This window comes from Atractosteus spatula, chromosome 2, assembly GCF_055471065.1.
Source record: "Atractosteus spatula isolate fAtrSpa1 chromosome 2, fAtrSpa1.hap1, whole genome shotgun sequence".
Classification (NCBI taxonomy): domain Eukaryota; kingdom Metazoa; phylum Chordata; class Actinopteri; order Semionotiformes; family Lepisosteidae; genus Atractosteus; species Atractosteus spatula.
Genome location: NC_142707.1, coordinates 18,142,596 through 18,170,424, shown reverse-complemented (window position 1 = coordinate 18,170,424; position 27,829 = coordinate 18,142,596). Strand labels below are relative to the sequence as shown.

Below are 27,829 nucleotides of genomic sequence, written 5' to 3'. Positions count from 1 at the left end.
GTGAAAACGCATTACTCAAAATGGCACCTTAGTAATACATAGTAGAGCAGAGTCTTACAGATTGAACAGACAGCTTATGGTACAGTCTATCGCAGCACAAAATGTGCATAGTTAAGTCCCTGATGTTAAGTAAAAAATACATCTTAGTCCATACACTACATTTCCACTCTAGGCCAGTTGCTTGTTAAAGGCAGTCATCACTGCAAAATGAACTGTAAAACTGATACAATATATACAGTTCATCAACTCTCTTTTGAGTTTTAAAAGATCACTAGCTACAATAAAATAATTTGGCATTTTTACAAATTTGTCATCTAGTGATGACTGATTTTATTGGTCAAATTTGTCATCTACTGTATAGTGGCACAATAAAATTCCAAAAGGCTCACTGTGCTTTAGTTAGAAGACAGACAACTACGATTACCATTAACGCATTCAGAAAATAGTTTTTTTTTCCTGAAAATCATATTGCAGCACACCAGCCAAAAACTATTTCAAACTAGTAACAGCACTGTTGAAAGTAGGTATCCATGTTTGATGTAATAACATATAACATATCAATAACAAACTGTATACTGATCAATAACAAACTCAAGAAAAAGGTTTGGGTAAATGTCAGAACTATAATTTCTCAAACAAATTTTTTATACTGGCACACTAAATAACTGCACATAATACACAATATGCATTATATGAAGACTGATATATTCCATGAAGACTATCTGGTCAGAAATCACTTAGATTGTCTTGTTATATGCAGTCAGCTCTAGAAACACAAGCTGTAAAACTTGGTCCAACTCCATTCCTGGTGGGACAGTATGTCTGCAGATTTTCACTTCTACTCATCTCTCATATCAATATTGGATTAATTGCATCAGTTTACCAATTACCCCATCTCTTAAAATATGAGCAGACTTTAAACTTTAAATGGACTCAGGAAACCTGCAGACACAGAACCGGAGTTGGACCATCCTTCTGTAACAAACCAATGCTGGACAAAACTCACAGCCTCACTTCTCAGTATCTCACTAGAATCTGAAGATCACAGCAAAGGTGGAAAAATAGACCACTGACAAGAATCAAAGTTTTAATTCTTTTTGATGTGTCCACAATGGAATTAATTTCCGTTTTGACTTTGTTATTGTATACAGTATGTATATATTACATATGTGGGTCATACTATGACAAATTAGGGCACTCTGAAGACAGCACCATCTCTCATATTTCAGTGAAATGAGCTGCCTCTTGTCCAGCTGCAGTTTGACTGCTTCCAGTTCAGAAATTAACCCTGTGCTGGTGACGTCACTTGACAATTACAGTGCTAGCTTGAAGAATGTTCACCGTTGATCCAACCGATATCAATGTACAACAAAAATTATTTTTCATGCCACTCAATTTGGCCCCTTCTGTAGAAAATTTTCAGACTCGGATACAAGGAATGCCAAGATGATTTAAAGCTTCAAACATATCTTTTTTTCTAAGCTCCAATTACAGAAAAAAAAAAGTTAGGTTTTGATCAAACTATGTAGACAACATTATGACTAGATAAATGTAAAAAAAACAGGCAAGAATATATGCACTTACGAAATGTCCTAAAATCTTTGTCAAATATAAATTCATGTTAAATCTGTATGAAATAAAAATAGATTAAATGTTTTCGATTGACTTTTAATACTGAAAATATTAAAATTATTTTAAGAGGTCTGGGGTGGAGGTATTGTTACCATAGACAAAATAAACATATTAACTAAAGAATAATGCTTGTCAGGGAAATAATTTGCCTTTTTACTCTAGACAAAGATTTGTTGGACCCATCTAACCATACAATCTGACAGAGTGGTGTGTTAAAGTGACACTTCAAGGAATGACCGTCTATAAGTCCTATTTTGAGTGAGTTGGGGTGTGTTATTTAACAGTATGAGCTGTTGCCAGTGTGGCTTTGGGCAGTTCTGGGAGGTGATTCTTATCTTTATATTGAACATCACAGATAAAGCATGCTACAGTAAAACTTGTTTTACTTTTTGTTTGCATGTCTCAAGGTGTTCTGGTTAGTTTCCTGTTGTGTTACTACTGACAGATCTAGAACAGCCACCTTCCCCAGAACTTGAGCTTGTCATCTTAAAACTGCGTTTCTATCAAGTTCTGGTTGACAGGCCGTAAAACAAAATTACTCAATTACTGTGCCTACCTTCCTGTATAAGCACAGCCTTTTCTGTTCTGTACTACAATGTTACGACAGCCGTTTGTTTCTCATACTGTGTGTTGCAGTGCCAGGAGTTACACATAGGAGAGGCACTGCTTTCGATAACAACAGTGCAAGTTCACAGTCACCAGGCAAGTGATGGAGGTGACTGATTGTCTGATTGATAAGATAACCCATTGCATCGAAGACCACCTCACACCAGACAAACTCAATGATGCCATCGCTTAAGGAATCCCAATAGTTGAACTGGAAATCTCTGAACAACGGAGCTTAAACTACACTCTGAGCAAAACTCTTGATTGATTGAACAACTTCTACTGTACGTGTTTTTTTCTTCAAATAGCTTGAAGTCTGTTTCGTTTCACTGCTTTAGGTATTGCTGAAAACAACTCAGGTACCGCTACAAAAACTATAATAAAACAGAAATACAAAACAATAAGACTAAGTATGTGAAAGATAAAGTTTCTGTGAAGAAGTAGTAAAATAAGAAAAGGGTACAGTCAAGCCAGTACATCAGAGTAGTCAGACATACTGTAGGGCTGGTGCATCAATGTGTGCCTCCACAGCCACACAGCCCACTCCACAGTAAATCAGACAGCATATTAGATAGGCACTTTACCCACAGTGGAAAATAAGACCCCTAGGTTTCCGCTTATAAGCACTCAGAACACATCTCTCAGGAGGGATGAAGTGATCAGGCTTTGCACTAAACATATCAGGTTTTGACCTCCCACCATCACGGAATGTAATGTGGAATTTGAGTCTCTGACTGCAATCTTAATCTTTACTTTATTCTCAGAATTCTGCACTGGACTAAATACTGAATGGCGATGAATGAACAAAAATACAGTTTCCGTGTACAGACTGGGATTAAAAATGACTGGAATTATGTGTTCATTTCTGTGTGAGTTATTAGCTTATCAGAGTTATCAGGATATTCCAATCATTTTATCATGTAAATGATTAGTATTTAAATAAAAAAGATCAACTGATGAAATTTTAGAATTTCATCAATGGGAACCAGTTAAACATGAGAATACATACATATAAGCTATTATCATTTTATTATCATTAACCTTTTAAGGTTCAATCTAAATTGAACAATGTACTGTATGCAGCTCTAGCCACTGCAGTGCATCTCGTTTCCATGCAGAATCTTATGATATTCTGATTCTTCTTACCTTTCTGGCTAACAGTATTTTCTTCTCTTCTACAAAGTAGCAACAAGCACTGAGTAAGAATAAAAACTGAAATGCTCAAGGAGGACAGTCCATGTTCTGTGCATTCAAAGGAGAGGCTGATGCAAAATTACAGAGCACATGTTTGCTGACTTTGGCCCCAGGCTAATAAGTCACAATTAAATAAGTACATGAACATTGGAAACAGAAGAAATGGGAAATGTACAATTTAATTGTTTATTTGCATATAAAAGGTGATATTTCAGAAGTTAAAAATATACCTAGCACTTGAGGTTTCAGTACAGCTTTTACACCACGTTTTGAGAAGCCGAGTTAAGTGGGAAAATTCACACTTGAACTGCATCTGTTCTTACAGGACAGAACTCTGTTACAGTTCCATTAAATAAATGAAAACTTTAAATGCCACATGAATACCACACCAAATTGAGCAGAAACTTAAATATTCAGGGAAATAAAGAAACTTAGATACATTCATTTTCTAACTACTTCATCCAATTCAGGGTTGTGAGGGAGCTGGAGCTTCTCCCGGCAAGCAACAGGCGAAAGGCAGAATACAGCCTGGAGGAATGCCAGCCCATCACAGGACACACACCGACACAAACATGCACACAACAGGGCCAATTTTCCCAGAAGCCAATTAACCTACCAGTATGTCTTTGGACTGTGTGGGGAAAGCAGAGCACCCCGAGGAAACCCATGCAATGATGGGAAAAACACACAAACTATACAGACAGCACCCCAGTAACTGAACCCTAGGCCCCAGTGCTGAGAGGCAGCAATGCTAAACACTGTGCCACCGTGCCACCGTGCCACCCAAACTGAAACATGAATTCTCTATATATAAGGTCCGACAAAAATGAAAACTAATTTTGAGATGCTTTCGGTTTTCCCTCTGTCTGGGCTCTTGCTGATTATGTTTTCTGAGGCCCACTCCTCTTAACACAGCCACTCCACTTAACACAATGTAAAGGCCATGGAACACCCAAAACATAAAAGAGTAGATTACATAGGTAAAGAGTAAAGTAGAGAGGTCAATTGATTAATTGTGTTAGGTATAGACATTTTTGGAATATTCATTGTATTTCTATAACCTGTACTATATGTGTGACTTAATGGATACCTGGGGAAGAGTCCGTATTCACCACCGGAGTGGCACACAGGACTCTGGTAGTCTGAGGGGGATTCATGTGCCTGTGAGGTTTATTCATGTGCCTGTTCTGGGCACAAAGCACTGGTGCAGTATGAGAGTCCACATGTCTGCTGAATGTTCTAGATTCAGGCCACTGGAGTGAATATAGACATCTCTCCCAAATGGCAAAGTTTTTTGTCATTGTCCCTGCTAACATGAAGGGCTGTCTTCATCCTTTGTATCAGAGCCCAATAGAAACCATTAGATTTCACTGTCACATTAACTATCCTGGTGGAGCACCAGTGGTTTAGCAGGGAGTAAGTACTTGAAACCATTTCTTCCACACTGGACAGAAAAAGAAAACAGCAGATCTTAAGAGTTAATTGTTACAACAGACTAGAAGAAATATTTCTTTTGAAATATCTAGACTGGAATGTTAGTAACAGCAGGTAGTGGGGCTCAGTAAATTCTAAAAGAAACTGAACAAAACTGCAATGTCTAAAACAATCCCCAGATATACATTCTACAGATTTAATGTAGAGAAAATACTGTAGTGGCTTTTAAAAGAAAACGCCAAAACAGAAAACTGATCATGATTCAAATATTTGCTCTGGTTATGGTCATATAAAATGCTGCAGCTATGCAATTACTTCAAACTGTCTTAATCCTTGCGCATTCTCCCTCAAACAGCTAAGGAATTACAGAACAGAGTCTTTAATTTCCATGCAAATAACATTAGTTTGATGCTGACCAATCAATTTTGTGTGTAAAAATAACCACTGTAAACAGTTAAGAATAAGTGCCAGCAAAAAGTGAAAAGAGACACGCCACTTTCTGGCTTTCAGTACTAGTATCCTAAATGTAAAATGTCAAAATTCTACTTCATACACTAATAGCAACTAATAATATTAACATAAGGGCATGAGATCAAGTAGTTCCATCAAATTACAGTAAAACCAATCAAATTAAGAAAAGGATGCAGCAACTTAAGGAGACTCTGTAGGATGACTACTGCTACTTTCTAACAGCTCTAGGATCTTGGGTTTTATTCCTGCCTCAAGTACCTGTCCATGCAGAGTTTGTTTTTTGGCATCTGTCTGTGTGTTTTTTCTCCAAGAGCTACTCTTAAAAATTGTTTCCCTGGACTTTAGCCAAATGAGGTAGGTGGCTGCCTCTCTCTCCCCTATACTCTGGTTGCAGGGGCAAGAACTATAAAGATAGATTGTAACTCAAAAACACAATTAGACCAAAAATACCCATAGACCTCAGTTCTGCTTGCATCTTTGAACATTAAATTTATATTGACATGGCCTTGTGTTTTCTGCTAAACTACGTTTCTAAAAATTGTGACTCTCTGCTCACAGGACATGACGTTTGTTTATTTATTTGAAATAAAAATATAATTTCTTCTGAACTTGATCTCACTTATTATGAAAAACATATTCTGAATCTCTTTCGGAATTGCTCATCTTACAGTTAAGACTGTAGAAGACTGTAGAAGTTATTGCAAGAGAATTCCTGTAACCAAGGAAACACCTTCATTCAACAACAATGCTGATGTTTACATTTACTTATACAAAAACCTTTTCATGAAAGATTAGGGGCTATTTCACTTCTAATGGAGTACCGTACCAATTTTTTTACCACCATAAACTCAAAACAGCACACAACAGGAAACAGAAAGCACAATGTGGTCTGGCTTCTTAAAATCTATATTATTGAGGGGAAATCAGCAAATTTCATATTATGAGGCAATTTTATGATTTAAAACCTTAAACTACCTTCAAAATACAATAAACAGGCACAAAACACTGTCACCTTAAACATAATGATCTTACCCTTGCTGAAGCTATGAAATAAAGATATTGTTTTCATTAAAGCGGACAGGGTGTCAAATGAATAAAATTCACTTCATGGAAACCAAAGTGGTATTTTGAGATATTTTAAGTATACAGTAAATGAACACACAAACAAATGATATTGATTCATTCCTGAGGTTGAGGAACTTTTAATACAGAATTCAAAATAAACCAAGATTAAGAGATTAGGCTAGCAATTTGTGCACAGAAGAGGGTTGAAGGCATTTGCCGACATCATCCATCGGAATATCCACATGGGACACCTCCACCACACACGCACACAAAATGGAAAATGTTCTAATAATTATAGATCAGTTTATTTCATTGCTTTATTTGATTTACAAAATCCATTAGTACGGACTTTGCATGGTACCCAGAGGAGGGTTACGCATATCCAACAAGGGGACGGCGATAAGCACTGACGGAAAGGTGATGAGATACAATGGGGAAAGTTAATACACTGGCAAAGTTCCCGGGGAATATAAAAGATAATTACAGTGATGAATCTAGACTTCTCAGGGTACAAAAAACAGAAACATCCTCTGTGAAATGCAGCTGCAGTATGTGCTGCAGTCATGTGGGCTTATAGTAACTGCCTCCAACAAGCAGGGGTCCAAAAACACAACACAACTATCTTGCTTATTGTTCATACACTGGCAGACAATCGTCATTTACCACTGTCAGCAGACTGCAACACCCCAGACGATCATCAAAGAACCACTGAAGAGAAAAATCAGAGCTGATCTCACCACATCTCAACTCAACAAAGCTGGGCCTGATCAATACTTGGGTGAGGGGCTTCTGAGGAAAATCAGGTTGCTCCTGGAAGATAGTACTCAAGTACAGCAGTTGGGTCTTTAAAATGAGTTGTAATGCATGTGCCATTTAAAGCAAAGGTTTGACTTCTACGGCTGGATGTTCACATAATGGCATTTGATAAAGTAAGGGCCTTTGTTATCTTGAAGGAGCAGCATTATTGCCTTCTAGGCAGATATATGAAGCTATGCAGTTTGAGCCTGTTCATAGGAAACCCCAAAGAAAACCAGACTGCTGTTGTAAGTGGAATTGGTGAAGGAATAGATTGCACTTCTCCCTCTGGGCCAGAATTTCCAAACTAATGCTCCCATATGGGGACCTGTTACAACTGTGCTCTAGGATTTGCTGACCTTCAGATACTTGAAATAGAAGTCCTGACAAAAACCAAAGATCCTATGACATTTTTAGAAAAGGTAGGAATGCTAACAACGGTGTCTAAAGTAGACTTTGATCATGTACAGTCTGGCTTTCCTAAATTTTCCTCTTCACTCAATTGGTGAGGATGTTTCTCAACTCAATCCCTGAACTGCTGTATAGTGGAGCTGCTGGCACATGATTGCTGCCTAGGTGGGCACTGTGCTACACTGGTAGAAGAAGTGGGTCTTCTCCTGTATGCAAAGCGCTTTGAGATTTATTGGGGTTAAAAGCCCAAGTTTCAAAGAATTTTCCAAGCCTTGCCGAATTCTAGTTTAGGCTTTGATGGTATTGTAACTACTAAAGCAACGTCTTGCAACATTCACCTTATTTTCTGTAAGGGGATCTGCTGGCTAAGAATAGCACCCATGTACTTCGGCAAAGAACACTATGCTGTAATTTTTGAGGAGAACAGTTCTTTATTATGGCCTTGGTAAAGAGTAATATAATCTCAAGAAACCCATTTGTGACATGATCCAACAAGCATTAAACTAAGCATAGACAGTGTCTATGAAATTGCCCATCAATATCTGAAGATATGTTAGTTAAATTCAAGTCAGGACACAGACCAGATCACAGAGGGTAAACGATGACACAATGGAATGACAGTTGGCCTAAAAGAAGTAAGTCACACACTGCTGCCAGTCAGTTTGGGAAGTGACACAGCACCAATTTGTTAATGGGACCACACAATTGGTCAAGACAGATGTGATATCATAATTTCAGATCAAGGTGGGTTAGTGTCTTCAAACATGCCCTTTTTCCACCACCTGTTCTTCAAATGGGGGCAAGTTACAGCCTGGATACCTGTAGAAGTTCACGTTTACACGTGGAACACACAGCCCGTGACTCACTTTGGCAGACAGCCATTTAAATGAAAGGCTGACTAGACATGCTGATTTTTCTTCAAGATACAAATGCAAATCCACACTGAGGTAAAATGGTGCGATCTCTTTATCTCTGAACAGGTCTAACATTAACTGCATTATCTTCTGATCTTACAGTCTAACTCCAGTACACCTCTGGAAATTATTGAACACAAAACATTTTCACAGTGTTCTTAGCAACACTCACATATGTCAAAACTTCCAGATCTGTGGATTTAGCAGTTATCAGAAAATAATTCTGCACTTACTGCTGTATTTTAGACAACACAGCATTGTTTGCTAAAGGTACAATGACTCCTCCATTCTGTACACACTATGCATTGAGATTTATTTCTAATTTGTATTGTACAGAGCAATTATCATATGGTCACAATGATGTGTAAGAGTCAAACGAGTCAAAAGCTGAATCCTTCCAATTCATTTCACATAGACAACTTTAATTTTCTTCTGTTTTTGATGCATCTAAATGATGCATAATGTAGTTCAGCCCACTCAGTATTCCCTTGATCTATAGCAATGAATTTTAACATATATTACTGAGAAAGAATGTGTTGATTCAATAAACAAGGTCAGACTAAAATATACTTGACACTATTAGGACGATGATGAACATGAACGATAATCGTTAGGGAGTTAGTATTTGCTACTACAGGTCATACACCTCCGCTCGGTCAGACGTCACACATTCGGAAATTAGTTACGTCATTATACTTGAAGACCACCAAAACGCCCACACCGCCCAAAAGCTACCACATACTTGCACCACCAAAATAAACACACGTCCCAGGGTACAATGTTTACGGCTGCTGGAGTAAGAAACACCATCCACCCACTGCAACACCTAGCGTGCTGCACTTTAAAAATGTGTAAATTATGGATCATTTTAGGACTACTGCATCTCGAGTTGATAATCCAGAAGAAGTGCAGGTCGCTTATTCTTCCCAAAATACGAATTAGTTTGCATTTTATAGACATGGCATCGTGATGAACATCTAGCTGACAATGCATTCTCAAAGGACATTCTCTGTTGAGAAGCACATACTGTGCGAACAAAAATCTGAAGATAACTCCCCCACTAAGCATAACACTGATAACACTTATGATAGTTAATCATGTTTACTTTTGCAGTTTCAAAAGACCTGGCTTTATGTTCAGATCGGAGTCAGTGTACACAAGCAACCAATACACGTTTCATTAAAACTTAAATACACCTGATCAAAATTCGACCTGTATGCCATTCGAACAGTGTAAACTAATCCAGACGCTGCATATTGACACATAATTCTTACCTTTATCAGTTTATCTTGGGCCTCCGTCCACCACACCATTTAATAACAGGAATACAAATAAATTCCTAGAGTGATCCCGCGAAATTAACACCGAAACAAAACATACACGAGTTATTTTTTGAAACCCTTGCTGTCCTTTTCCTTCTAATTTGATTTCAGTCAGAGACTAGACTGACTTGCCTTTGTCTGTCTGACAGCAGCCATATTGACATCAACATCAGAAAGCAGAATGAGGTTCGTCGGGAACCGTAGTTTCTCACAAAGTATAAAACCGAGTCCCTCTCAATCTGAAGCGACAGGCTTCCACCGAGAACTACAATTCCCGTTAACGTCATGAACCTACTCCCAGCGGGACTACAAAGTAGCGGCCGACAGAAACACTCGTCACACGTCGCTCTGCGTTCTGTTCCCTTTTCACCCTTTGCTCTGGCTACCCGGCAGTGAAAATTAAAAAATAAACTACATCTCCCAGAGGAGGTGACCACAGGAAGTATGTTGAAGTGAACTATCAACTTTGACTCTTGAAATCCAAAAGATTTGGCGTGGGGATTGTAAATATATACTGTACATCTAGGTCATCTGACATAACAATTCAGGATGAAACTAGTGAGTATAAAATTAAGTTATTTCATTTCTTGTTGCAAAGTCCAGGCTGCAATAAGCATGGGTCAGTTGAATGAGGGAGCATTAGAGAAACTGTAAAGTTTTTTATGTTATTAGCAGGAAAAGGTGACTAAAGTTCGTTCGGACAATTCACGTTAAATTTTACAAAAGCTGGGCACGTGTTGACTAGAAATAATCTAGTTTAAATAATGTTTACCACTTTACTAATGTACAGTACAGTATATGCATTAAGGAAAAGACTAGTGCACGCAAAACCTGACGTATTAAGCTTAGTGTCCTGGCTTAATTCAGTTTTGGTTTATTTTAAATCTGGCTTTCCTGCGATTGTTTTAATTCAGATGACAAAGCAGTTTCGTACTTCTTCACATGATCTATTGTGTGTAATCAAATTGCTGCACTTTAATGGATGGAGTCGGTCCCTTTCATAAAGCGCTACACGTCTGCAAGTAATTATTTTTTATATAGCACAGTGTTGCTGAACGATGAAGATAAGTACAGTTCAACGTCATGTGTTTTGCAAGCAAATTTAGTGTTTGACTGTTACCGGAAAAGATTTGTTCACCCCTTAAAAAAAATGTTCTTCTTTTACGTAACAATTGTAACTGGTTCGATTTCTGTTCCAGTTTGTCTGATGGACTGTAATACATCAACTTTATCATGTATGTCATCACTAACGTCGTGAGAATAAAGAAGGAAAAATATCCCAGCAGTTAGATTTAAATTTAAGAATTGAAGCTCATAAAACATTTTTCTGCCATAGCTTATTGATAAATACTTTTAAATGCAATTGCCTCTCATGGTTTTAAAACATTATGTGTGTTATCCTGTATTTGTGTAGTACTGCTTGTCTGGTCATCCAACCTTGCCCTGCAATGTCCTCAAATTCAAATCTACAACCATCATGCTGGACTGTGGGCTTGACATGACATCAGCGCTGCATTTCCTGCCTTTGCCTCTAGTACATAGGTAAGACCATCAACAAAAAACATAAAAAGACAGTCTTCATAGTAAAATACACACATGTTATTGGTGAAATGTTTTTCAAAGGAGAACAGCACGGTGACACAGTGTATAACATGGTTGCCTCCCAGCGCAGGGGTCCTCGGTTTAATTTCTGGCATGATCTCTGTGTGGAGTTTGCATGATTTTTTGTATTTGCGTGGATTTCCTGTGGGTCCTCTGGTTTCCTCCTGTGGTCCAAAGACATGCTGGTAGGTTCACTGGCTTTTGTAACACTTGCCTTACAGGGAGTGTGTGCCCAGCAATGAGTTGGCGTCCCATCCAGAGTGTAGCCTGCTTTGTGCTCAGTGCTTCCTGGGATAGGCTCTGGAAGGGTCACTGTGACCCTGAATTGGACGGGCAACTATTGAAAGTGATGATGTTGTGATGTTTTACAAAGGACTTTGGCATATTCTTCTTGTTCTATGTAATTTTAATATCCTAGAAACATCCTCAAAATTGAGTGGGTGTTAGCTTTTAAATATAAAGTTGACCTAGCATGTTCTCCCTTTTTCCCTTGTGAATTGTTTGTGGAGAATGAGTAAAGAGGGTTCGATTTCTTCAGGAAAGCCAAGATATTTTACAAAGCTGTTAGATTGAGAGGATAAAATGTGATCTGATGGTTGGCTGAAAAGCCCACTTCTCTTATGGCGATATTTATATAAATGAAACCACTCTAAACAAAGACCCTGAACATTTGTTGGAGCATGAGATCTAGTTGGTTTTTTTTTATTTGTAGACTTTACAGTTCCTCGCAAACAACTGGACATCCAAATAGTGGAGAAAAAATAAAACAGTCAGCATTTATAAAATAATTATAATGCTTATTTGGAAATCAAAATTTTAAAAACCTGAATCTTGAATGAACAAAGATTTGGTTAGAAGTAAATAAAAAACAATCTCAAAGAAATGGCCAACATTCGTTGTCAAAACTCATAGTTTTGTTAGTTTCAAGTCAAATGAGCTGTGTCTAATTTTCGGTTTCACATAAAGACATTTGTTTGTTTAGTTCAGTAATGATAGATCTTGATTTTGTTCACAAATCTTGATGTTACTTTTTTGTAATATAATACAAATCAAGTCTGTTTAATGGCAGTGACAATGAAAGTTATAAATACAAGACCTTTAAAAATTGCTTATGTTCCTTGTTAATGTTTAGAATTGTAATCACTACCACTCAGTCGCACTAGTCATTAGTTGTAATTTGCACTCTAGTGCTGTATTTTAAATTTAATTACAGCTCAGGTTTGGAGTCACTCTATGGAAATATTGTAGTTATATAATTCTTTTATTTATCAATAAACAAATCACACATACATAATTGGTCTACAAAAAGAGAAGAGATTGGATAGTTTGCATTAGCTAGAACATAATAATAATTTCTGTGACATTTATTTTTTATTTTGTGATTTAATTAATGCATTACAAAATAGGGCAGTATTATAATGCAGTGGTTAGCATTTCTACCTCGCAGTGCTGGGGCCTTGGGTTTAGTTCCTTGGGTGCTGTCTGCGTGGAGTTTGTATGTTCTCCCCGTGTTCACGTGGGTTTTTCCTGGGTGCTCCAGTCCAAAGACATACTGATATTAGCCCTAGTGTGAGTGTGTATGCCCTGCCATGGACTGGAGATCCAACCAGCATTTATCCCACCCTGTGCCTGTTGCTTGCCGGGGTAGGCTCTCGCTCCCAATGACCCTAAATTGGTTGAAGTAGGGTGGACTATGCAAACATGAAAGCTTGATTTTTTTGTATTCTAACATTTTTATTAACTATTATTTTTAATGTATTATTCTTTAGCTGTGCTTTATCCCAACATTATGCGAGTATGAAACTTATATAGCGCTTTTCCGGACACTCCACTCAAAGCACTTTACAGGTAATGGGAACTCTCCTCCACCACCACCAATGTGTAGCATCCACCTGGATGATGTGACGGCAGCCATTGTGTGCCAGAACGCTCACGTTGCTATTAGTGTTGAGGAGAACAGAGTAATGAAGCCAATTCATAGATGGGGCTTATTAGGAGGCAGTGTTTGGTAAAAATTTGGCCAGGATGCCAGGGTTACACCCCTACGTTTCTTTTCGAGAAACGCCCTCGAGAAATAACCACAGAGAGTCAGGACCTCGGTTTTACGTCTCTTCCGAAGGACAGCACCTTTTTACAGTATAGTGTCCCTGTCACTATACTGAGGCATTTAGGGTTAGCGCCCCCTGCTGGCCCCACTAACACCTCTTCCAGGAGCAACCTTAGGTTTTCCCAGTAGGTCTCCCATGCAGGTACTGACCAGGCTCACACCTGCTTTGCTTCACTGGGTTGCCAGTTGTGAGTTGCAGGGTGACATGGCTGCTGGCTCTTAACAAAGTCTGATATTGGGTTTCTCCAAATGTTGTAGAGTTTGTTTTAAAATATAAAACAGCAGTTTTGGGATAAGTGAACAATTTTTATTTCACCAAATCATATTTTATTAAGTTAAATTAACTTGGAATGAAAGAATGAATGAATCAATCAACACTAGTATAACTTCCATTCATTTATACCTTGCTACATTTAACATACATGTTGCATGATATTAAATTAACAACACACCGAGGGAATGCATGTCTTATTAAATTAGTGTTAAAAGTAATAGCTTACGTTGTGCAGTCATTAGATAATTCATGACTATAAGTTGTAGAGTAGAAGCAGAGACAATAAAGAAATTCCCCAGCAGTATACATATAACAACTCAATGGTTAATGATAGGACTTAATTATATTAAACTACAGTAAATGCTGTATTTGTCATCATCATTTAGTAACTCTGTCTGAATTACTAAATTTTGCAAAAAGTATTTGTAAGTATTACATCTCAGTGAAATTATTCTGAAGTGAAGCACATTTGTTAAAGATTTAAGAAACAATTTAAAATAAGGACACACCTGTACTTTTACATGTTTTTGAAAGACTAGACATCACTGTCTTCTATTTTAGTCTGTCCTATTTATCAGATGTTTATTCCAACAGAGAGCCTTAAATGAAAGGATTGTTTGTTGATCTTAAGAGATTAGTTATTTATAGCAAGAAGAAAAGCTTTAGAAGGCCAGATAGTGTTATTAATAGTTGATATATTCTGGTGTTTCAGCTTGTACAGCTGTGTGAAGAAAGAGCTCAAAAGCAAATTAAAGCCAGAATACTTCCTCCGCATGTTTCCTCACCCACCAGAAATGTAGCTTTTTTTTCTAAATAGCAAAAGACAGGAAAAGCCTATGAAGCTGGACTGAGAAGTTAATGCTGAGGTTACATTGTTTTTTGGGGTAAGTCAATGGTAAGTCAACGCTCGGTAAACCCTAATATATTTCTGTCTCCTAGTCCAAGACTGTCCAAGTTGCCTGGCTGGGTGTCGAAGGATGGGAACACTCTGTTGGAAAAGGTAATGAGACCTATAAACATCACACAGTTGAATTCACATGAAGTGTCACCTCCACAGTGGTTGTAGAAAATAAAATAATAATGTAAAATGGTTTGTAGAAATGACCTGCTCAAGACACAACTTACAAAAATTATATTTATGAAGCTTTATTGCTAAGTTGGTTTATGTGAATTATGATAGAAATGAGTAATAGGTTTTGGTTTCCAGCAGCTTACACAGACAAATATGAATTTTCATATCTGAATGTTGGAAAAATGATTGTTTTGACACAAGCATGTGAAGAAAAATGTAACAACACATTGACATTGTCTAAACTGTTTTTTTTTCAATTTTGAAGCCTTTATTTATGTACTGTACATGTAGTCTGCAGTTTGCATAGACTGTTGTTCTAGTTTTATATAAAATGATTCTAAAGGTTTTGTATCGGTATTCTCAAGTATTTACATTATGATTGTTTGAAATGAAAACCGGCCAAACAGTTATAATGATAATTGTTTTAGATTAAGTGAATCATTTTGTTGTTTTCGAATGTGTGTTAAATAAATGCCCCTCTCTGCTTTGTCCCATACATCAGCCCAACACCACTTCAAAAATCCAAGATTGATCCGATTGAGCCAAATTAGACATGTCAGAGCTCAACTAGAATGAAAATGAAAAAAGACTGTTTTGGGTCTCTGCATGATTTGATTTCTATTAAAATTGCCTTAAAACAGTAAGAGGAGTTTTTCTATTACCCTCAGGTAGAAAATACATAGAGTTCAGATGTAATTATCACATATAATTACAGGAAAACTAGCTTACTTGATTATGTACAAGATCTTAACAGTGATGCACATTAAAGTCTGGATGTTGGACTTTAAGTTAGTGGATCATTTAGTGATATGAAGAGTTGGAAAAATTGCATCATCATAACCTCCATCCTCTCTGTCTTTCAGGAGCTGAAGGAATGTGCAGGCAGAGTGTTTGTGGACTCTCTCCCAGAATTCTGCCTCCCTGAGGTGCAGAACTTTAGTTTTTTTCTTCTGTCATATTCTAGTCCTTTGTAATATATAAATCCAGATCTTTTAAACTTTTAATTGTACATTTCAGAATTTACCCTGGACTGTTGCATAACCCAAACTCCATATCACAATTTCTCTACTTTCATTAAGACAAATCGTAAGCTTCAGGTAAATCATGTCCCCAAAAATATCTAAAATATGGTTAAAGGTAGAACCCAAGGAATATTTATAATAAAACATTACAGTTATTATTTTTGTGTAAATAGCAGGTCCCCACCTTGATAGTTATTTTAATGTTCCAACACAATAAATTAATAGAGATGTGCTTTATGCATGAATACATTGTTTAAAATGAGTCTTATTTGACTGCCTTATAGAAATAAACATAATAGGTGATACTGCCTATACTTTTTTTCTCAACCACAGAAAGAGTTGTTGGACCTATCTACTATTGATGTGATCCTTATCTCCAATTACCATTGCATGATGGCTCTTCCATATATCACTGAGCACACTGGATTCACCGGCATGGTCTATGCCACAGAGCCCACATTCCAGATAGGCAGGTAAGAACAGGTGGAGAGAGTTGCTGATGGCTATTAATCAAACTTTGTTTAATAAGCTAATCAAACAGATGAAGAGGATTATGTAAAAGAGCTAACAAGTTGATCAAGTCCATCCATTGAGGTTGGATGATCTTCACAATGACTCTCAGTAGTTGCCAAGTGTGTTGTAGATAGTCCAGTTAAGATTTGTTTCTTCCCATCTTGGCATTTATAGTTTTCCTCCCTTATTTGGTGAGAAGAATCTAGGAAGCTGGCTTTATGAGTGTTGTGGTGATTGATGACATGTAAGGCAGTGCCTATTGCTGAACAGGTAAGATGCTTCAGCAATTTTTGATACACCCAAAAAGAAGTTTGTTACCACTATGTAAGAACAGAAAAATGGTTACAAATGAGAATGGGCCGTTTGGCCAGACGCTATTGATCCAAGGATCTTATCAAGTAGTTTCCTTAAAGATGCCAGGGTATCGCCTCCAACAACATGGCTATGTGACTTGTTCCATACTGTACTTCCATACTTTTGCTTCAGCCTTCTGTTCTTGGTTTTAAGTGCACTTCTACATAGTAGCTTTATGTTCTTAGAATTCAGTATTAGATTCATTGTCCTTAGAATTCCTGTGGAATACGCTACATCCACTTGTTCTGGAAATTGGTTGCAGATTGCCACAACCCTCTTCATAAAGCTTTGTATCTTGTTTTTTTGGTCTTAAATGGCCCTCAGTTTTCCAATTGTGTTCCTGGATCTTTGTGGTTCTGTTTACCTTGAAGGGGTCTACTGAGTGGTTGGTGCCTTTACAGATTGTGAATACTCGAAGCAAAAGTCTGTGCTAAATTTAATGAGTTGCATTATGCTGTCTGAATATGACATTTGCTTCAGGCCAAAGATAAGTCTGGTTGCTCTTCTTTGTACTTTTTCTGGTGCAGCAGTGTTTTTCCTGTAACACAGTGGTCACAATTGAACTGGAAATTCTGATTGACGTGTAACTATATTAGTCTATACAACAGTATGATTTTGTCATGACTTTCTTTGATTTAATTTTAGCAGTATATTTAAGAACATATATTTATCATACTGTCTGGTTGAAGAACGTTATGAGTCTGCTCATATACTCATAGTTGTTTCTCACATTTTGCTTCCTCCAGCCCAGTGACAGCCGTCTAATACTTCAGATTCACTTGTACCTTGTATCTATTATCTTGTACTTATCAGGGGAGAAATGGTTGTTGGGTGTCTACCCAGTCCTAAATGTTAAGGTCTGAGTCCTCTTGTATTCTTGTTGTAAAACCAAAGTGGTAGCAGCGGTTGCTATTGTGTGCCAGCATTATACTTGCCATGAGTGATGTGGTGTGCTGAGCACCCTGCCCACAATGCTCAGTTAGATTTCTACTGTTGATTGAATGAACGAGGAAAGCTTTTTAATGCCTGGTGTGTAGCTTGTGACTTTGTGGTAGATTTGCCAAGTACTGGTTTAATATGAGAAGCTGCTTTGCTGTATTAAATTATTCTAAAAAAGTAAAAGGTAAACTCTTGATTTGTTTGTACAGAATGTATTATTTCGAACCTGCATATGGATATTCAGGTGCATTCAGGTGTTCTCCAATATTACCCAAATACATGAGATGCATTCGACGCAAGACCTAGGCATATTTAATGCTTCATCGATACACCTAAAATAGGAATTTAATTACCTTAATACAGATTATCAGTTATAGAAGTTAATTAATTTGGTTTACGATTGCAATACATTTATTGTGTTTTAAGTTTTATGTCTTTATCCTATTTCTTTGTAAATTATCTATGTATCTGCTATCAGTCTGTAGCAACCTCATAAGTGCAGGGGTCTTGTGTGCCACAGGTTTGCAAGCCCTTTAGTGAGCCATTTAATGGCCTCACTGCAGTCTGAAGTAATTTTGCCTCAGTACTCTCTTTGTGCTTTTTAAGACTTGTATATGTGAAAACGTAATCTTACCTATAACTTTGTTTGAGGATTAGTCTTATATTTTGCACTTTACCTAAAGCTTTCTTATTTTCAATGGGTTTACCAATTAATAGTTTATAAAATAAAGAATGCTAAAATAAGATTAGATAGCTGCAATATAGGTATTCTACAATGAAAGTCAACTTTATTGCCAAACTAAACCTTTGGGTTGTTAGGAATATTTTGTGGTGTGCCAGAAATAACAGAGAAACAAAAAAAAATACAAGAAGAGAAAGAAAAATAATAAATAACACACATACAGCTATCATATACTGAATACAACATGATGCTACATTGCAGTGAAGATAGAATCCACACATTTGCCAATAAATACTTCCATAAATACTTTTATAGCAGTGTTGTGTTGAGAAAGTGAATCTTCTCAAGGTAGGTGTTCTTCAAGAACCACTTTGTTCTGGATTTGATACATCTTAGCCTTCTTGCCATGGGAAGAAGCGCAAACAGGGGAGAAGCTAGGTGAGAGTGCTCACTGATAATCTTAAGGGTTTTTCCATTGAAACGTGTTGTGGATATGGAAGCAGATGGTAAGTCACAGCCAATTATTTTTGAAGCAGGGTGGCCCTCTCTATCCAGCTGTTTCGTCTCCTGAGTGGCTGAGCTTCCATACCAGACTGTCACAGATGATTTTACCATGTCGGCAACAGCACAGTAAGCCTCCACAATTCTGTCCCTGGGACAATAAAGTTTGAGTAGATTGTTTAAACCATATGGATTTTGGAAGCCAAATTTATACTGGTCCTGAAAGTTTCTTCTTCTGTAATGTTCAAATTCCTATTCCAAATATTAACAGCTCCTGAATATTTGTATGAAACCTCTAACATGAAAACATTAATAAAGAAAGCCTATCCCTTTGTTTTGCCCCCAAATCCAGATTAAACATTGAGTCTGTTAAACACTATCGGTTCACATGGTAGAATGGAGAAATAAATGAAAAAAGGAGGCGCCAGGATTGTATCAGATTGTTTTGAGATTACAAGTCTTGGAACAAGTGAAGTCTATCCTTAATTGCAAATAAATATGTAATTATACACCCAAAATACAATCTACAATGTCTTAAAGGGAAACCAGACAATGTTCAAGTGAATGCCAAGATACAGAAGTGTCGGGATTAAATGAAGCAGTTCTAAGAAAACATAGGGAAAAAAATAAGTTTGGCAGAGCTAAAAGCTTGTGGACCTCTTTGGCTGCAGGGTTGAACATGTACTGTACCATGGGATCACTTTACTGTAGATATGAATTTAGAGTTTGCTGTCTATCCCTGTATGCTTAAGATGGAACAATAAGAATCATAGAACTAAAACTGTTTCCAACAAGGAAACAAATTACGTTTTATTGTGGAGATGTGAGCAACAAGAGGATTGGGAAAATGCGTTCATCTCTTCAAGTCAGCATTTGCCTTTTTAAAAAAATGTTAGCCAAGTTGATAGCTTGCTCTGAGGATTATATCACAGTACCAGGGTCCTGTATTTTAGGAGTTTGGTGGCAGAAAAACTAGTTCTCTCCATCCCAAAATGGAAAGGCACTAATGCAGACTTGGACCAATTCATTTTATGCCCTGATGTAATACCAAAATCAATAAAAAATCATAGAAGCCAAGGCACAAGATAGAATTGGGCCACATTCCATACCGTAGATACAACAGTGTATCTTTAGCATAGAATGATATGGAGTGTTTATTGTTAATAGAAACAAATACATTTTTGACTGATATAATAATCTAATAATTTCAACGATAGTTGTAAATGGGCCAAAACAAGAGGCATAATTGTCTCCTAAAAATAACTGTGAGCACTTGCTGCCTATTCACCACATTAGTGAAGGGTTGACATATATACTTAATCATATTAATTAAACCTGAACCAAAATTCATGATCAAAAAAATGAAAAAGAATTAATTATAAAACTATTAAAAGTTTTATAATAAAAATTACTATTCCTGATCAAGTCAAAAGTCTTCTCAGTGTTCAATAGAAGAATAGCATAGGGGGAAGCGATATCTGTATCTGCATGTATAATATATAGGAGACGTTGAACTTATCAGTATCAGATACTCATCTCCCTTTAACAAAGCTTGTCTGATTGTGGTGTAGTAATTTGGTCATATAGACCTACTGCCATTCTGACAGCACCTTGGCTTTACAGTAGCTAGGAGGCAGAGCAAATCAAAGAGTCAGGGACAATAGCCCACACAAAGTGTGGGATCTTTGTCTTCTTTTAATAAAAGAGATAGAAAGGGCAGTATTAACATCTCTTCAGAATGAACCCTTCTGAATTCTAAATGGCATTATATATTATTTAAAGCAGAAGAAGCCCTAATTGGTGCCAAAATGTCAGATAAAATGCAGAAGCCTTTATGTCTTGAAGGACCTCCTTTAGCTCAGACAGTGATCTAGACAACTTCAGTACAGCCACTTCTGCAGGAGAAATTCCAGATGAGAGAAACGTTTTCTGAAAGTCGAAATATGCCATATTCTCTACCAAGCTAGTTGCATGCTTAAAAAAATTATATTTAGATCTCTGCTCTTCATTATTTTTTCAACTGGGGGCCACTTTAGCAAAACTACCATCAATGGAGAACCACATTAACACTAAATTAACACACTGCTTATTATTGCTTAAATGTAATGACTTTTCAAAGCATGTTGTGTAGGTAAAAGTAACAACTATGTCCTTGTAGAGTAATATGATACTCTTTTCTATAAAGTAATCATGAAAATATATATTAAAAGGCATCTATGCAAGTAAAAAAGAAAATGCAAAACTTTAAATACTGGAGGAGAGAGAGTATTTTTCTATATTTTCTTTTCATGGATGGTAGTGCGGTGGTTAGCATTGCTGCCTTGCAGAGCCGGGGCCCTGGGTTCAAACCTGGAACTGGGGTGCTGTCTGTGTGGAGTTTGTATGTTCTTCCTGTGTTTGCATGGGTTTTTTGCTAGGTGCTGTGGTTTCAAAGACACCAAAGACATACTGATAGGTTTGTTGGCTTCTGGGAAAATTGGCTCTAAAGTGAGTATATCTGTCTTTGTCCTGTGATATAGGTATAGGTATAGGGTATATCCCGCCTTGCCCCTGTTGCTTGCCAGAATAGGCTCTGGCTCCTCCACAACCCTGAATTGGATGAAGTGGAAAATTGATGGGTGAATATTCATTGTTAAAAAGGTTGGATGATGTAGGTAATGAGGAAAATAACAGTAGTTTTTGCACTCTGTGTTTCAGAACTGGGAATGATATATCAGACACCATGTAACAAATATGATTCGGCCTTAAGCTGAATTTTCATTATATAATTTGTCTGATTTTCCACTGGTTCTCTTTCTGATTTAATATAGCAAAAACATACGCTCACTGTTGACAGACATGACACTTATATGGAAGGGTTACAAAGTCCTTGTTTTCGATGACATCTCAAATTCCAGTAATTTCTTTCAACACTTGTACAGATTAATTCTAACTGAAAAATTTAAAAAGCTTGGTATTGTCTGAGGTTGACAGGTTAGGAAAGTGTACAGTGTCATGAGTAATAATGTTATAGTCTGGTTTTGAAAACTGGTAAGGACATGCAGCATGATAGTGGGAAATTTCTGTTTTCCTTGCAACTGGAAAGGATTTAGCACATTCAAGTGACAAGTGATGCCGGAAAATGCCAGAAGTATTTGTATTGTTTGTTTGCCTTTATTCTTTATTTTTTAAATACATTGCTACTACCTTTTGTTAATAATATTAAATTAATCTCCATCACTCTGTTAACCAGATTTGCTTACCCTCTAAGTATCAGAATTGGTTGTTACAACTTGCTGCTGAATATTCCTTATTACCAATCTCATGTTTTGGTATTTACATATTACCTTCAGTAGTTTAGTTTTCAGCTCTCCAGTCTTGCATTGCTCCCTTCCAACTCCGACTGACTGATGTATTTTTCAACCTGAACCAAATTTCTTACAGCTGTTTGTCCTTTGTTTGAGCTCCCTGTCCCCCAGTCCCATGTTTAAATAGTCTTATTATAGGTCATAATTATAAGTCATATAGGTCATATAGGTTATTCCATGCTGAAAAGAGAAGAGAGAAAACACAACGTTTCGGCTGTGAAGCCTTCTTCAGGAGTGATTTAGTTTGCAAGCAACTTTTAGTGTCAGTATAGCAGTGAAATTCAAGCCCACAATGATGAATAATATACACATGCATTTAATGTCATTTTGCTTTATTATAGTATTTCACAACAAAGGAGCTTGCTTGGTGTGACTTCTTCAGGCACACCTGAAGAAGACTTCACAGCCGAAACGTTGTGTTCTCCCTTCTCTTTTCAGCATGGAATAAACCTATTATTTGCTCCTCTGCAGACTAGGCATGCTGACGCAGCTATCCACCTGAACTAGTCTTATTATAGTCTTATCTCATTTTGGAGCACTTGAACGAGTCTGGTTCTAATTTAAGTACTTTACAGGTCTGCATACTGTATGTATGAGTTATTTGAAAGTGTGCACTATTATGTTGTGTGGTTAGTGCAACCATGAACTGCAATACTTTCTGTAGAAACTGTTTAGACCTATTCGTCTTAGAAATGCAGTTCTGCTCTTTTGCTGTTATAAATCATTTCAGAATCAGTTTGGTGCATACCATAGAATTTATGCTGATAGCAACTGAAATCCCTTTGGTAAAAATTATGTGAAGCCCTGGCTGTCATCGCCAGCAGCCATCTCATCGCCAGCAGCCATATCACCCTGCAACTCACAACTGGCAACCCACTGAAGCTAACCAGGTGTGAGCCTGGTCAGTACCTGGATGGGAGACCTCCTGGGAAAATCTAAGGTTGCTGCTGGAAGAGGTGTTAGTGGTGCCAGCGGGGGCCGCTCACCCTGCGGTCCACGTGGGTCCTAATGCCCCAGTATAGTGATGGGGACACTATACTGTAAACAGGCACCGTCCTTCGGATGAGACATAAAACTGAGGTCCTGACTCTCTGTGGTCATTAAAACTCCCAGGGTGTTTCTCGTAAAGAGCAGGGGTGTAACCCCGGCATCCTGGCCAAATTTCCCATTGGCCCTTACCAATCATGGCATCCTAATAATCCCCATCTAAGAATTGGCTTCATTACTCTGCTCTCCTCCCCAGTGATAGCTGATGTGTGGTGAGCGTTCTGGCGCACTATGGCTTCTGTCGCATCATCCAGGTGGATGCTGCACATTGGTGGTGGTGGAGGGGAGTCCCCATTACCTGTAAAGTGCTTTGAGTGGAGTGTCCAGAAAAGCGCTATATAAGTGTAAGCAATTATTATTATTATGAAAACAATTGGCTCATTTTCTATAGGATACTTCTCACAGACTTCTCATAAACCTGAGCTTTCCTGGTTGAGCATATAAAAGTTAAAGCAGCAGTATTATAAAATAATGTTGTAATATTTTTTAGTCAAGCTTGTGCAAGTTCAGTAAAACACTGCTATTGAAATGAAAAACTGGAATAGAATGGATTTTTTTTCCAAATACAAAAACAACAATTATTTCTTTTTAAATTCAAAGGACAAACTCCTACAGAGAAGGCATCTTTGAAAGGATATCAGTTATTCTCTAATTAGAAACACCTGATTCTCATTTTAGAATTCAAATCAAATTTCAGTGTATCACATGGGAATTTGATTATGTTAAAGTATAGAGGAAGTAAATCTAAATCTAATTCCATGTAATTTTAAAAAAGGATATAATTTTTGTCTCTTATGCAACAAATGTGTAATCAGTGGGACAAAACATAATGTGTTTGTGATTTAATTACCAATTGTACAGCCAACTTTACAGTTAGAATCACAAAAATTAAGATTATTTTTAAAAATTTTTAGTAAAGTGAAACACCCTTGACAGTTTAATAGTGGGGTAGCGTATGATCATATGATGATAAAAAAGAAACTGGGGGAAAAAAAGAAGAAAAATAAATCAGACTATAAAAAATTGAAAAAGCAATATTTTGAAGAAAAATGTGATTGATCTAGTCTCGCGTCATGGCTAAACTAATCAATAAAATGCAAATCTTAATTACTTTCTTACATGCCTGGGTTATAAAATCTTGGCATATTTAATTTATACTGTATTTAAAAAAGAAATAAGATGTTAAGGGAATTTACAATTATCCTTTACATACTGATTTCAGTCACGATGGAAAAATGCATGACTCACTAAATTAGATTAGTGGTGCATTTACACCTGCAGAAGCAAGGAGAGTTTTATGTGTCTGTAGTTAGAAGGAAAAATGAACATATTGACCTCATGTACTGTACTATTAGAAGTCAGGGAGTCTTAAAGTTAAAGTAAAGTAACCAAAAACTACTTCATATTATATACTGTAAATTTATTTCCAAGTCTGGCTTTATTCTGTGATGATTAATAATATCCTGTGCTTTCCTGCAGTCCTTTTCCTCATGTGCTTCCTGAAACTTTACTCCCCCTCCCTGCCTGTAGGCTATGTCTGGCTTGCTTTGGTGTGTCTCCCATTATTGTAAATCAACAGTAATTGCTTACTGTTAAGTGACTATGGAATTACTACATTGTTTTCTTGGCACATTGTATTCTATTGCTTTATTCTTTGATCTGTTATTATTTAGCTATAGAATGTTCAGAATTTAGTATTAGTGTTTTGTCTCAAAGATTTTAATTACTCAGTCTTGCTTAATAAATAATATTCAACTAGAAAACTGCACACAGTATTGAAGGCTTCCAAGCCAGCTCCTTTGTTGTGAAATAGTATAATAAAGCAAAATGACATTAATGCATGTGCATATTATTCATCACTGTGGGCTTTAATTTCACCGCTATACTGACACTAAAAGTTGCTTGCAAACGTAATGAAATATTACCACTGAGGTTCCTAAACTTTACTTCTGCCTGTCCACATTTAGATGTGGATGCAACATGTATTTCTTTAAATTACAATATGAAGCTTTTTGGCTTCCAATAACAGCAAAAGGAAGATTGCCATATCAGTGTCATCGATGGTGCTGATATTAAGCCCTTGATTGAAGGGATAAACCTTTTGCCCCAGTGTTAAGGGTCAGTGCTTTGCCTGCTGATTCAGGTGCTCTTATTTTACTAAAGGCCACACTCTCCACAATGTGGAGCCTTCTCTTGTGCTGCTTTCCATGTGGTATTTATTGCCCCAATCTGTTAGAGATGCAACAACTGTGAAGAGATTTAAAACTCCTTAAAAGATTTATTAATGCACAAAAGCAAAAGCTATGATGCATCAAGAAAAGCAGCAGTGCTAAAATAATGTAATAAAGCCAAATATTAGTTGTAAATTAGGTGCAAACTAAAATCAGGTTGCGATATTGATGGAATCTTATACTTTTTAATTAAATCGGTACAGCTGTTTCTAAAACAGAGCAAAGCAATTTTGGCAGTGGGTGGCCATCTTTTGAGTTAATTGGTTTTTGAACAGGGGCAGTCTGTAGTTTAGGCTCTGTATCAACTAGAACAAAAGGCAATCTGTGGACCATCTACAGTAGGTTTACACAGAAACCTATGCCCAGTAAAGTTAGTTACACCTTCAAATTTTGGAGTTAATTGGTCAAACAGTTTTTGAATAGGAGGGATTTTGAGGCTAAAAAGTGTCACTTAAGCCAATGATTTGCAAATCAAAGGTAATTTAAATGTAAAGACTTAAAAAGGCAGTTATGCAGCCTTTTTAGTTTATGCAAGAAGGCCATTGCAGAGTCTCTAGAGTCTGGAATAATAATTGCCAAGTTAAAAATTAACTTGTGACAGTTTTTGAACAGGCGGAGTTAAGTGGTTCAGTACATACTGCGCATTTAAACATAAAACAAAATGAAAATATGGATAGACGGCCATCTTGGTTTACACAAGAACCTTACTTTTACTTTTCATCCTGGGGTTACTGGACGTTTAACTTACCAGGTTTAATTGCCCGAGCTGGTTTTAAAGAAGGAGAACAATCCATAAAAGGCCAAGTTTCACTAAGGATTAGGTAACCCCAGTGTGAATGTACCTCATAAGTTGCTACAGTTAGTTTTACAAGTCAGAAATAGTTTTGCTTGTTAATAATAGTAATAATAATAGCTTACACTGTTTTTTTTAATTAAGCGCTTTTCTGGACACTCCACTCAAAGCGCTTTACAGGTAATGGGGACTCCCCCCCACCACCAATGTTCAACATCCACCTGCGATGGATGATGCGACGGCAGCCATAGTGCGCCAGAGCGCTCAGCACACATCAGCTATTAGTGGGGAGGAGAGCAGAGTGAAGAAGCCAATTCATAGATGGGGATTCGTCGGAGGCCATGATTAGTGAAGGCCAATGGGAATTATTTTCAAGAAATACCCTGGAAATTTTAATGAGCACAGAGAGTCTGGACCTTGGATTTACATCTCATCTAAAGGACAGCGCCTTTTTACTGGGGCATTAGGAACCACACGGACTGCAGGGTGTGCGCCCCCTACTGGTCTCACTAACACCTCTTCCAGCATCACCCTTAGATTTCCCAGGAGGTTCCCATTCAGGTACTGACCAGGCTCACACCTGCTTAGCTTCAGTGGGTTGTCAGTTGTGAGTTGCAGGGTGATATAGTTCTGGCTTAATTGAGATAAAACCTGCCAATTCAGTTAGAAGATTCACAACAATTTCCAATAAGATTTTAAAAGTTTTCAAATATGTGGGTCAGAGTACACAGGGTGTTGCAGGGTCCTGTGTTTCATCACAGATTATATGGTTTATCTGTCTAATCATACCTGTGAGATGTGTAGCCGTTCTCTTACCTTTGTTTTCAAGGGCACTTTAAACCTGAAAAATTAGCTTGATGAAACTGGATTACAATGCTTTTTACCAAGATCAGGAGTGGTGTATATATTTGTATACAGGCTGGCTAACTGAGCTAACCATAATTATTAGCATTTGGGTGTTTTTGTTTTCCCACCAGACTGCTCATGGAAGAGCTGGTGACATTCATGGAGAGGGTTCCTAAGGCCCACTGTGCCACCTGCTGGAAAAACAAGGAAATACAGAGGTATAAATTATACAGCCAGTTCAGAATTCCATCCTCTGGAATTGTTCAGCACTGTGCAGGAGATGGAAGGCCAAAGCATGCTGCACAAGTCAACATTTTCTTTGTACTCTGACGTTTAAGTTCTTTTCGTTTAAATCCGCAAATGTGCGCATCAGTTAGATACAGCATTATATATAGCAACATTATACCTGCTAAAATCATGCATGGGCATGAAATAATTTCACAGTTCAAAAGATCACTGGTATTTCTTAAGATCTATTTAGATGGGTTTTGCTGTTTCACACTGATTATTCACTAATTTTATGAAATCAGACACAAATAATTTATGGTATTGTTGCTGTGATATATGTACAAGTAGGTAGCTGTGTCACCATGCGTAGGTTGCAGATGAACAAGTGAAGGTTTATTCCATGCTGAAAAAAGAAGTAAAGAAAGAT

General features: G+C 37.2%; 2 protein-coding genes across 8 annotated transcripts in view; one reads left to right on the top strand and one right to left on the bottom strand.

The window, feature by feature from the left end:
• LOC148839388 (homeobox-containing protein 1-like) overlaps positions 1-10,064 on the bottom strand; it is a 42,956-nt gene extending 32,892 nt beyond the window's left edge. For all 7 annotated transcript variants that reach the window (XM_088909290.1, XM_088909292.1, XM_088909293.1 and 4 more), the window contains exon 1: positions 9,797-10,064. The gene's annotated coding sequence lies outside the window, so the exon portion shown is untranslated. The remainder of the gene's footprint in view (positions 1-9,796) is intronic.
• A 255-nt stretch (positions 10,065-10,319) lies between these two features.
• ints9 (integrator complex subunit 9) overlaps positions 10,320-27,829 on the top strand; it is a 34,089-nt gene continuing 16,579 nt past the window's right edge. The window contains exons 1-6 of the mRNA XM_088939986.1: positions 10,320-10,402; positions 11,259-11,386; positions 14,767-14,827; positions 15,763-15,825; positions 16,255-16,394; positions 27,306-27,392. Of these exons, the coding sequence (XP_088796112.1) occupies positions 10,394-10,402; positions 11,259-11,386; positions 14,767-14,827; positions 15,763-15,825; positions 16,255-16,394; positions 27,306-27,392 (488 nt within the window). The 5' untranslated portion in view covers positions 10,320-10,393. The remainder of the gene's footprint in view (positions 10,403-11,258; positions 11,387-14,766; positions 14,828-15,762; positions 15,826-16,254; positions 16,395-27,305; positions 27,393-27,829) is intronic.